Source organism: Onychostoma macrolepis, chromosome 01 (genome assembly GCF_012432095.1).
Source record: "Onychostoma macrolepis isolate SWU-2019 chromosome 01, ASM1243209v1, whole genome shotgun sequence".
NCBI classification, from domain to species: domain Eukaryota; kingdom Metazoa; phylum Chordata; class Actinopteri; order Cypriniformes; family Cyprinidae; genus Onychostoma; species Onychostoma macrolepis.
Genome location: NC_081155.1, coordinates 11,012,912 through 11,026,058, shown reverse-complemented (window position 1 = coordinate 11,026,058; position 13,147 = coordinate 11,012,912). Strand labels below are relative to the sequence as shown.

General features: G+C 36.3%; 1 protein-coding gene across 9 annotated transcripts in view; it reads left to right on the top strand.

Moving 5' to 3' along the window:
• LOC131541062 (NACHT, LRR and PYD domains-containing protein 12-like) overlaps positions 1-13,147 on the top strand; it is a 61,410-nt gene that overhangs the window by 41,634 nt on the left and 6,629 nt on the right. For 7 of the 9 annotated variants that reach the window (XM_058776576.1, XM_058776609.1, XM_058776557.1 and 4 more), the window contains 2 exons: positions 4,673-4,834; positions 11,057-11,227. In XM_058776576.1, the coding sequence (XP_058632559.1) occupies positions 4,673-4,834; positions 11,057-11,227 (333 nt within the window). Of the gene's footprint in view, positions 1-4,672; positions 4,835-11,056; positions 11,228-13,147 lie in introns of those variants that run through there. The other 2 variants (XM_058776620.1, XM_058776599.1) reach the window with 2 other exon arrangements.

Here is a 13,147-nt window from a genome sequence, read left to right as displayed (position 1 = left end):
GCAATGTTGACTATTTTCAATGTTTTTGAGTCATGGTGCTGTTGAAAGAATCCATTTTAATTTCATTTTCACAAGCTGAACAAATCTTGCATGGGTAGAAGTCAGTGGAATGATCCAAAGTTACATATTTGTTCTTCTTAATGAAGGTATTGACCAGATGATCTCTTATGTTGCGTCACCTATAATATGAAAAAATCTCCAATGTCATCGGCTCTCAGAACATGCCAGTGTTTTTTGATGATAGACTTAATTGCCTGACTATGAACAGCGAAGGTAGTACAACACATATAAGTAGTAGGGTTGGGTACCGAAACCCGGTACCAATATGGCACTGGTACCTATGTAACCGGTATGTACTAGAACCGAATCAGAACGGAGATTTCGGTGCCTCATTTCGGTGCCATGCCTGAGCGATCGATTTAAATATTTGTCCTTTGTTTCTCCGAAACGAACGTAAGAAGCATCACCAGCACCTCACATGAAAAATAATTTCCCGACTGAGAAAATGCACGTGAACTAAAGTCGGAAAGCTCTAATAATACAAGTCCAACAAATCTTTGTAGTAACGCGAGCGTGCTGTTTTCACATTCCGACTTAAAAGCACAACTCAAGAAATGAGAGCATCCGAGGAGCGCGTGAATGCAGTAATTACACTTGCTCTGACGGCAGCAGGTAGCCCTCCATTAACTAGCTAAGCTAAACATTCTTAAATTAAAATGCCTAAAGCTAAAATTATCTTGTATTCACGTTTTTAAACCTGTTGTCCAACAAAAGAGAACACTATAACCTTTTTAGTCCACAATACCCGTTAAATGCTTCCTTTTGTGATCTGATGTAGCTTCTTGTTACCGAATGATGCAGAAAATATGTTCCATAGGCTACTAATACATCGATTGGCAATGGATTATAAATATACTTAATTATTATGAAAATACCAGAGATGGCTTGAATAACACAGATAAACTATACACTGTCGTAGTCGAGTGTTTATTGTATTTGTTTTATCATTCAAAACGTTTATATCTTGTTTACTCCGTTACATCCATAGCAATGCATTTGTCCATATTGGGATTTCCTGGAGCTTCATGAGTTCGCTACTTCTGTGACTGGATATGTGGATTTTTTGTGTGAGGGCGCCCTCTGGCATCCAGTGTGAATGAAAAAGACATGTGTTTAGTGCTAATGGCCAATTCAGTTATTAATTGGTAATTTTTATTTATTTTTTATTATTTTTAAGTATCGGTTCAGGCACCGTTTAGGCACCGGTACCGTTTTAAAAGTATCGATTTGGCACCGGTATCGAATAAACCCCAAACGATACCCAACCCTAATAAGTAGTGTTGGGCAGTATGACCAAAAATTTATATCATGGTATTTTTCAAAATTATACCGGTTTCACGGTATATGACGGGATTTATTTTTTTGAGAGAGGAAAAACTGCAGTAGATTGACTTAGAATGCCCTATTTTACTATCACGATGAGCGAATATTGTAGAAAAATTCCACACTATATAGTGACTAAACACGACCCATTAATACATGTTAACCAGCAGTCACTCTCATTTATAATCGCGACATCGTCTGATAAAATCAACATGCATCTAACGTTACAATAAAGAGTGGCTATGTGGTAGTTTTGGCTATATTACTTTTTTGTCTCATGCAGCGCACTGCCTGCGTCTGAGTAACAAACAACAAACAAAAAAGTGCATAATATTAACAGACGAACTATGCTCATATTTATAATTCCAAACAGACAGTTAGCGGCAGGTGCTTGGAAATGCTGTTTTGTACTCATTTACTGACGAGTCTACGGCGGTACGGCCAGCTGAATGCGGTGCTTCTCTGCTGCTCACTGCACAGAACAGACGCAGAGAGAGGCAACACTGCGCCGGGAGAGTCGGACCTCACGCTCGCGGGGCAGCACTGGCGACATCTTCCAACTGAACCATAGCTAAGGTTTATCCAAAAAAACAGTCGCTAGGTTTGTCAATTTGTATATTCAATGGAAAAAAGCTGCTAAAAGATTCTGAAAGTTGCTAAATATAGTGCTAAAGTCACGCTCGTGTTTGTGAGACGCGGGAGCTGATGGCAGCGGGTGGTGGATATTGTGGATGAGTTCTTCTGTCTCATCACGTTCTACTAGTTCTACAGCTTCAGAACTTTCACGCTTAGTAACACATACAGCTGTGTCCTCGCCACAATGCAATAGTGAAAAGAGAGCCCTCTCAAACAGTGTCGCATTCCAAACGTTATTTAAATGACATGGTATTGCGGTATTTTAAAAATTCATATCATAAGAAAAATAAACACAGGTATTCGGTATGAACCGGTATACCGCACAGCACTACATATAAGGAGCATGAACTTATTGCTATGAGATGTTCAGGTATTCAGAGATTGACCAGTTCAAGAAGAGATGGTGATTCTAACAAAAGACTGTTACAATGTGAAGTTAAGTGGATTTATTATATGGACTGTGTATATCCGAAGGGATTAAATGAAGAACTTCAAATATCTTGTTTTTTATTAATTGTACTTTGTTGTTAACTCCAACAGACAACAATTGTTCTCCAATTTGATGTAGATTATCAATTGCTTTAAATGTACACACATTGTGGTCATTTATTTATTTATTATTATTTTATTTTTTATTTTTTTAATACTTTGACATTGTGTTATTTAATGTTAATTTTTTATTTTATTTATATATATATATATATATATAAAATAACTTTTTTGGGGGGGATCAGTGTGTTTTCTGATTGATCATGTGATCTCTTAAATCATCATGTGATTTCTCAAATTAAGATGGCTCCTAGCTCTGTTGTTAGCTTGGCATTGAAAATGGTCAACATGTGACCGAAACGTTTGCCTTGTTTTTATTCAGTAAATTGCTCAATATGCTTTCATCTCGCTTGTGACTCTTTGATGTTTGAGAGTGTGCGGACTTTCTTCAAGCTCTTCACTTTTTGGGAATATTTTTTGGTCTGCGCACCTCAGTTGGATTATTTTGAAGACGCGGTGATCTCTGGCTGCTTTTCTGTATTTAAAATGAAAAATATCTGATCATAAAATAAATGTTTATATTTCTTTCACAAATAATATGTATTATGTTTATAATACTTTTACAAACAAATTTAAATAAATTAACATATTTCAAATAATTTTGGTGAGATGATTAATCACATATTTTTTCATTAAATGCTTAGAAAACAAGAGATGGCCAGTCAGTTTGAGTTATTTTAATGTTGTATTTTATGCAATGACACAGTTTTGCGCCGTGGTTATGTAATGTCACATCACAACATCGTTTAGCAAATTTTAGCATTATATCGACCTGCCTTTAGCTGTCAAGGCGCCAGTCTGATCTGGGCTTGTTTTTGTTGTGTCCTGGTGTGTCTGGAGCACATGGCTGTCAGTTGGTATTTGTTCACCATGTGCTCTATTGTCTATTGTTACCCCGCCCCTCTTGTTACCTTATTATCTTGTTAGGGTTAACACCTGTTTTAGATCATTAGTCACCCTTTATATTCCCCTCTTGTTTTCTGTCCTGTGCCAGATCGAATCTATGCTCCGTTGAGTTAACCTGGCTCTTGTCTCTGTTGACTGTTATCTAGTTCCTATTTGTTCTCAAGCCTAGTCTTGCTTAGTTTCCTTTGCATTTATTTTATACTTTTGATATTAGGGTTTTTCTTTTGATTAGAGGTCTGTGCTATCTAGTTCCTTGTTTTTTGAGCTCCTGCCTTTTAGTTTAGTTTCTTTTGTTTTTGGTTTTCCCCATTTGCTCCCCCTTTGGCTCTGGCTGCGGGTCTCCCTACTGCCTGCCTCCCTCCCATCCCTTGCGGCCCAGCTCTACCTGCTTCCCTGCCTTTCTAGTTCATTCCATCCGGCTGCTCCGCTAATATCAGTCTCGTCCACCAGCCTCAGGAGATCCCAGTTAAGTCAGCTAGGCTTCTGCCTTCTTCCTCCTGGAACCACTCTCCCTCACTCTCCCACCCTCGCCATTCCCTGTGTCCTGTTGTTCATTGGAGAGCTTATCTGTCTCGTAGCTCTTGGACTGTTGCTCTCTGCCAATCACTCAGAAACCCCTTTCCTAGACGCCTCCTGCTGAGCTGACATTCTCTTCTACGGAGCTGGCTGGAATCTCTCCTGGTTACCCTCTCAGACAGTGACTAGTTCCTGAGTTCCTGTTTTGTGTTTGAAACTCAATAAATCTGTTATCCCTGCAACTGATTCCTCTTCCTTTACCACCCTGACATTAGCAACTTTATTAGAAAATAAAATGGCAACACTGCTTGCACAAGCCTATAGACTGAAAACATAACACAAATTTTCACAAATTCACATTTTTATAGTTTACACAGAGATCATAACTGTATTGTTTTCAAAGAAACTGCATTTCAAACCCGTTTTCAAAAGTTTGTTTTCAGGCCCCCAAATCACCTTTGTCATGTAAACAAACAACCAAAACACACGAAAAGTTTTCTGTTTTTAGTTGAAAATGGTGTTAGACATGAGACAAAATAATAATAATACCTCCTGAGATCGAACGCACATGCAGATTTAGCATTTAATCATCATAGCCATAATCATAATTTGTTTCATATCATAATCATAAGTCATTTTTTTCTGCTAAACTGAGAGTGAAGAGTGTGTCGTTGTTCTGCAGGTTGTATGATTGTGGCGTCACAGCTGGAGGTTGTGCTGCTCTGAGATCAAACTCCTCACATCTGAGAGAACTGGATCTGTCACTGAATAATCTAGGAGATGCAGGTCTGATGCTGATCTCTGATGGACTGAAGGATCCTCGCTGTAAACTGGAGAAACTGTGGTAAGATCATACATTAATCTCAACATGAAAATGTAAATATGATCATTTCTGAATGCAGTGTCCTCGAATTTTGGTAAATATGAGCAAAACAGGCTGTGGGAAAATGTTTTTATTGTTCGTTATCTTCATATTGTTTATTTGTCATTCAAAATATTCAGTCACCAATCTGAATTTTATTTACATTTTTCATATTACATCTTAAATATATTATAAGCACAACAAGAATAATATGCAAACAAGACACACTAACCAAAACATCTACACCAGTCGTAGTGATCTTGTTTGATCCTTGACCATCATCAAATTTTACTTCAGTTTAAAATTATATTTTTGTGAATATTTGTAATGAAAGACCAAGAGGATAAACGGTCTGTTTTGCTCATTTACAGTGAATTTACTGATGAACGTTTTCCTCCACATCATATCACCAGCAACACTTCCATCCACTTATTGCTTTCGATATTAATAATGGTGAAGTCTTTGTTGCGAGAAAAGAATAATTGCACCACAGAGAAGCTGTGTATTATTTCCACCTACAACTAAACAAACTGAACAAATGGAGTCTAGCGTCATGAGTGTGTGTAAGACTGAGCAAGGCTTCGCTTCTCCTGGCCATGAATCAGAAATTAACAGGGCTTTTGACAAAAATGCACAATTAATCTAAATCTATTAATGCTGTTGCTAATAAATTAAAGTGAAAATGAAATTAATGTTGCTCTCTCTTGATTCTTTGTAGCTCGTTAATATTAATTTTCAATAATATTATGCCTAAGATATTTTTCTCTTAATTTGTGTTCATTTTGCCGAATTAGCAATGTTGTTGTTAGATTTGGCAACTTTTTATTCGACATTTAGAACCTTTTTTTGGAGCTTGGAACCTAGCAACAAATTTAGCTGTCTTTCGAACTTATTTGGCAACTTTAGCAACTTTTGAACAGCGATTCAAACAATGAAAAGGTGCAAATGTTTCATCTGAATTACACGAAAAGAGGTAAGCATTGAACAGCTATCTATCAGTTTGGAGAGAGCTGGAGAGATGTGTTTAGCGGTTCACATGTCTGAATGAAGCTGCTAGCTGCAATCGTTCAATAATAATTGTTCATTTATAATATACATCGTTATTAGCTTGTACCTGTAATTATCAGACTGTGTCTCTTCGTCTTGTGTTTTCTCCTCCTCTTGTGACCTTATTTGGAGTTCCTGTCCGTGTCCTAGTTTTTGTCATTAGTTAATTAGTCCCCAGCCCTGTGTCATTAATTATCTCGTCTCCCCAGTATACTTAAGTCTTGTGTTCCCTCTCCTCTGTGTTCGGTCTCTATTGTCATACAGTATGTGTTTGGTACGTTATCTCCTAGTGTTGAATTTAGCGATTGTATATCTTTAAGTCAGTAAATATCATAATAAAGTCCGTAGTTCCCATTTCCCCATCTCCGAGTTTCCCTGGATCCCACTACGACAGCATTGTGACAGCAATTGTTGATCAGTTAGGTAGCATATTAACTAACTAGCAATACACTGCTTAAAACTTGTTTAGAATGTGTAGTTTTACAAGTTAATAAGACAATAAAATGTCCTTGTTCAAATATATGTAATTGATCATTAATTCATTGTTGTATTTAAAAAGATTCCCAAAAAGTGAAGAGCTTGAAGAAAGTCTGTACACTCTCAAACATCAAAGAGTCACAAGTGAGATGAAAGCATATTGAGCAATTCACTGAATAAAAACAAGGCAAACGTTTCGATCACGTGTTGACCATTTTCAATGTTTTCTGAGTCGTGGTGCTATTGAAAGAATCAATTTTAATTTCATTTTCACAAGCTGAACAAATCTTGCATGGGTAGAAACCAGTGGAATGATCCAAAGTCACATATTTGTTCCTCTTAATGAAGGTATTGACCAGATGATCTCTTATGCTGCGTTCCCTATAGTACGAAAAATCTCCAATGTCATCGGCTCTCAGAACATGCCAGTGTTTATTGATGATAGACTTAATTGCCTGATTATGAACAGCGAAGATAGTACAACACATATAAGGAGCATAAACTTATTGCTATGAGATGTTCAGGTATTCAGAGATTGACCAGTTCAAGAAGAGATGGTGATTCTAACAAAAGATTGTTACAATGTGAAGCTATAAGTGGATTTATTATATGGACTGTTTGTATCCGAAGGGATCAAATGAAGAACTTCAAATATCTTGTTTTTTATTAATTGTACTTTGTTGTTAACTCCAACAGACAACCATTGTTCTCCAATTTGATGTAGATTATCTATTGCTTTAAATGTACACACATTGTGGTCATTTATTTATTTGTTATTATTTTATTTTATTTTTTCATACTTAAAAAATGAACATATTAAATAACACAATGTCAATTTTATATATATATATATATATTAGGGTGCATCAAATTTGAATGGGAAATTTTCATTTCAAAATATCAATTTGGCTGGCATTGCATTTTGTTCCAATTAACACAAAAATTACTTTTGCAAAGTTTTGAGAAATTCCACTGAGATTTAGGGGTGCCACCTAACACATGAACTTTGGCGAAATTTCGAAAAATGTGCAATTTTTTGTCTAATTGCCAAAAGGTTGACCTGGAAATGTTGAGTACAATGAACTTTTATACAGTAATATGTTCTATAGGGTTATCAAAGTAAAAGTTGTTTGTTTGCCCTTTGTGCAACTTGGGCATTTCTCAGAATTCAACTTTCAAGATTCTCCATTAATTTGTCCTATAGACAAAATGAATGGAGGTCAATGGGACATGTTCACGTGGTCTTACCCTGAATTTTGTGCAGCAGTGATGGATGTCGGACACACATATAAAGTTTAATTGACTTTATTGTTAAACACAAGGGGCGATACTGACACACTTAAAAGAACAAACCCTCTCTAGTGGCTAACTCACTGGCAACTAACGGGGCCTAAATGGTAAGAGCTGACACTAACTACAGTAAACCTAAAACTTAATTGCTCAGTCTGTGCCAGAATCTGCTCCAATGAGCAACATCATGTTAATTTACTGTAACAAATACAATGCTACTCTCAATAAACATGAGACATCTACAGTGGGTACGGAAAGAATTCAGACCCTCTTAAATTTTTCACTCTTTGTTATATTGCAGCCATTTGCTATAATCATTTAAGTTCATTTTTTTCCTCATTAATGTACACACAGCACCCCATATTGACAGAAAAACACAATTGTTGACATTTTTGCAAATTTATTAAAAAAGAAAAACTGTAATATCACATGGTCCTAAGTATTCAGACCCTTTGCTCAGTATTTAGTAGAAGCACCCTTTTGATCTAATACAGCCATGAGTCTTTTTGGGAAAGATGAATCAAGTTTTTCACACCTGGATTTGGGGATCCTCTGCCATTCCTCCTTGCAGATCCTCTCCAGTTCTGTCAGATTGGATGGTAAACGTTGGTGGACAGCCATTTTTAGGTCTCTCCAGAGATGCTCAATTGGGTTTAAGTCAGGGCTCTGGCTGGGCCATTCAAGAACAGTCACGGAGTTGTTGTGAAGCCACTCCTTCGTTATTTTAGCTGTGTGCTTAGGGTCATTGTCTAGTTGGAAGGTAAACCTTCGGCCCAGTCTGAGGTCCTGAGCACTCTGGAGAAGGTTTTTGTCCAGGATACCCCTGTACTTGGCCACATTCATCTTTCCCTCGATTGCAACCAGTCGTCCTGTCCCTGCAGCTGAAAAACACCCCCACAGCATGATGTTGCCACCACCATGCTTCACTGTTGGGACTGTATTGGACAGGTGATGAGCAGTGCCTGGTTTTCTCCACACATACCGCTTAGAATTAAGGCCAAAAAGTTATATATTGGTCTCATCAGACCAGAGAATCTTATACAGGTGTTTTTTATCAAACTCCATGCGGGCTTTCATGTGTCTTGCACTGAAGAGAGGCTTCCGTCGGGCCACTCTGCCATAAAGCCCCGACTGGTGGAGGGCTGCAGTGATGGTTGACTTTCTACAACTTTCTCCCATCTCCCGACTGCATCTCTGGAGCTCAGCCACAGTGATCTTTGGGTTCTTCTTTACCTCTCTCACCAAGGCTCTTCTCCCCCGATAGCTCAGTTTGGCCGGACGGCCAGCTCTAGGAATGGTTCTGGTCGTCCCAAACGTCTTCCATTTAAGGATTATGGAGGCCACTGTGCTCTTAGGAACCTTAAGTGCAGCAGAAATTTTTTTGTAACCTTGGCCAGATCTGTGCCTTGCCACAATTCTGTCTCTGAGCTCTTCAGGCAGTTCCTTTGACCTCATGATTCTCATTTGCTCTGACATGCACTGTGAGCTGTAAGGTCTTATATAGTATGTGGCTTTCCTAATCAAGTCCAATCAGTATAATCAAACACAGCTGGACTCAAATGAAGGTGTAGAACCATCTCAAGGATGATCAGAAGAAATGGACAGCACCTGAGTTAAATATATGAGTGTCACAGCAAAGGGTCTGAATACTTAGGACCATGTGATATTTCAGTTTTTCTTTTTTAATAAATCTTCAAAAATGTCAACAATTCTGTGTTTTTCTGTCAATATGGGGTGCTATGTGTACATTGAGGGAAAAAAATGAACTTAAATGATTTTAGCAAATGGCTGCAATATAACAAAGAGTGAAAAATTTAAGGGGGTCTGAATACTTTCCGTACCCACTGTATACACTGAATATGACATTGTCCACTCTAGAATACTGTTGATGTTAAGCTATTAAGCTTAGCTAACATAGATAGCTAACTGTGGTTGGCAAACTAACGTTAGCTAGATGTAATGAGCACCAAATACCTATAAATATGACTTAAATGACTTATTACTATCATATCTGTAGTTGTGTCTTTGTATACTTATTTATCATATGTAATAATACATACCCAACACAGAAAGATCACCTCAAACAGAAAGATCACCTCAGTTTTCTTGAGCTGTAGTATTGTTTACCTCAGATCTCAATGGCGACCATTGAGCACTGTTAACCACTTTATCCAACAAAAACAGATGTGCGGTGGCACCCCTAAATCATCATGTACTGGAAAAATATTTTGCATGTGTTGTTTCTACATATATTGGAACACTTTTAGCACCCAGCCATATCAAAATTCAAGAATTGTGTTTTTTGATGCACCCTAATATATATATATATATATATATATATATATACATATAACTTTTTTTGGGGGGGGTCAGTGTGTTTTCTGATTGATCATGTGATCTCTTAAATCATCATGTGATTTCTCAAATTAAGATCTCCTAGCTCTATTGTCAGCTTGGCATTGAAAATGATCAACATGTGACCGAAACGTTTGCCTTGTTTTTATTCAGTAAATTGCTCAATATGCTTTCATCTCGCTTGTGACTCTTTGATGTTTGAGAGTGTGCGGACTTTCTTCAAGCTCTTCACTTTCTGGGAATATTTTCTGGTCTGCGCACCTCAGTTGGATTATTTTGAAGACGCGGTGAGTCTCCGGCTGCTTTTCTGTATTTAAAAAGAAAAAAATCTGATCATAAAATAAATGTTTATATTTCCTTCACAAATAATATGTATTGTGTTTATAATACTTTTACAAATAAATTAAAATAAATTAACATATTTCAAATAATTTTGGTGAGATGTTTAATCACATATTTTTTCATTAAATGCTTAGAAAACAAGAGATGGCCAGTCAGTTTGAGTTATTTTAATGTTGTATTCTACACAATGACACAGTTTTGCGCCGTGGTTATGTAATGTCACATCACAACATCATTTAGCAAATTTTAGCAGTATATCGACCTGCCTTTAGCAACTTTCTTAGAAAATAAAATGGCAACACTGCTTGCACAAGCCTATAAACTGAAAACGTAACACAAATTTTTCACAAATTCACATTTTTATAGTTTACACAGAGATAATAACTGTATTGTTTCCAAAGAATTTGCATTTCAACCCCGTTTTCAAAAGTTTGTTTTCAGGCCCCCAAAACGTCTTTGTCATGTAAATAAACAACCAAAACACACAAAAAGTTTTCTGTTTTTAGTTGAAAATGGTGTTGTGTAAACATCCCCTTAGACATGAGACAAAATAAGAATAATACCTCCTGAGATCGAACACATGCAGATTTAGCATTTAATCATCATAGCCATAATCATAATTCGTTTCATATCATAATCATACGTTTTTTTTTCTGCTGAACTGAGAGTGAAGAGTGTGTCGTTATTCTGCAGGTTGAGTGATTGTGGCGTCACATATGTAGGTTGTGCTGATCTGAGTTCAGCTCTGAGATCAAACTCACTTCTGAGAGAACTAGATCTGTCATGGAATAATCTAGGAGATGCAGGTCTGAAGCTGATCTCTGATGGACTGAAGGATCCTCGCTGTAAACTGGAAAAACTGACGTAAGATCATACATTAATCTCAACATGAAAATGTAAATATGATCATTTTTGAATGCAGTGTCCTCAAATGTTGGCACCCTTGGTAAATATGAGCAAAACAGGCTGTGGGAAAATGTTTTTATTGTTCGTTATCTTCATATTGTTTATTTGTCTGTCATTCAAAATTTTCACAAAATATTCAGTCATCAATTATTTTATTTACATTTTTCATATTACATCTTAAATATATTATAAGCACAACAAGAATAATATGCAAACAAGACACGCTAACCAAAACATCTACACCAGTCATAGTGATCTTGTTTGATCCTTGACCATCAGGAAATGCAAAGCCAATCCAACTGAAAAACAAAAACAAATTATTCTCATGTCAATAATTTTAGCACACATGTAGGAAAAAAAAAGTTTATTTCAACTGTTCTCTAATTTTACTTCAGTTTAAAATGATATTTTTGTGAATATTTGTAATGAAAGACCAAGAGGATAAACGGTCTGTTTTGCTCATTTACAGTGAATTTACTGATGAACGTTTTCCTCCACATCATAACATCAGCAACACTTCCATCCACTTATTGCTTTGGATATTAATAATGGTGTAGTGTTTGTTGCAAGAAAAGAATAATTGCACCACAGAGAAGCTATTAAACTAAATCTATTAATGCTGTTGCTAATAAATTAAAGTGAAAATGAAATGAATGTTGCTCTCTCTTGAGTCTTTGTAGCTCAATAATATTAATTTTCAATAATATTATGCCTAAGATATTTTTCTAACGCTCTTAATTTGTGTTCATGTTGCCAATTTAGCAATGTGGTTGTTGGATTTGGCAACTTTTTAGACGACATTTGGAACCTTTTTTTGGAGCTTGGCACCTAGCAACAAATTTAGCTGTTTTTCAAATTTATTTGGCAACTTTAGCAACTTTTGAACAATGACTCAAACAATAAAAAAGTGCGTATGTTTCCTCTGAATTACACGAAAAGAGGAAAGCATTGAACAGCTATCTGTCAGTTTGGAGAGAGCTGGAGAGATGTGTTTAGCGGTTCACACGTCTGAATGAAGCTGCTCGCTGCAATCGTTCAATAATGATTGTTCATTTATAATACACATCGTTATTAGCTTGTACCTGTAATTGTTGATCAGTTAGGTAGCATATTAACTAACTAGCAATACACTGCTTAAAACTTGTTTAGATTGTGTAGTTTTACTAGTTAATAAGACAATAAAATGTCCTTGTTTAAATATATGTAACTGATCATTAATTCATTGTTGTATTTAAAAAGATTCCCAAAAAGTGAAGAGCTTGAAGAAAGTCCGCACGCTCTCAAACATCAAAGAGTCACAAGCGAGATGAAAGCATATTGAGCAAATTGTTTTAGGTCAGTGTGTTTTCTGATTGATCATGTGATCTCTTAAATCATCATGTGATTTCTCAAATTAAGATGGCTCCTAGCTCTATTGTCAGCTTGACATTGAAAATGATCAACATGTGACCGAAACGTTTGCCTTGTTTTTATTCAGTAAATTGCTCAATATGCTTTCATCTCGCTTGTGACTCTTTGATGTTTGAGAGTGTGCGGACTTTCTTCAAGCTCTTCACTTTCTGGGAATATTTTCTGATCTGCGCACCTCAGTTGGATTATTTTGAAGACGCGGTGAGTCTCCGGCTGCTTTTCTGTATTTAAAATGAAAAATATCTGATCATAAAATAAATGTTTATATTTCTTTCACAAATAATATGTATTATGTTTATAATACTTTTACAAACAAATGTAAATAAATTAACATATTTCAAATAATTCTGGTGAGATGTTTAATCACATATTTTTTCATTAAATGCCTATAAAACAAGAGATGGCCAGTCAGTTTGAGTTATTTTAATGTTGTATTTTATGCAATGACACAGTTTTGCGCCGTGGTTA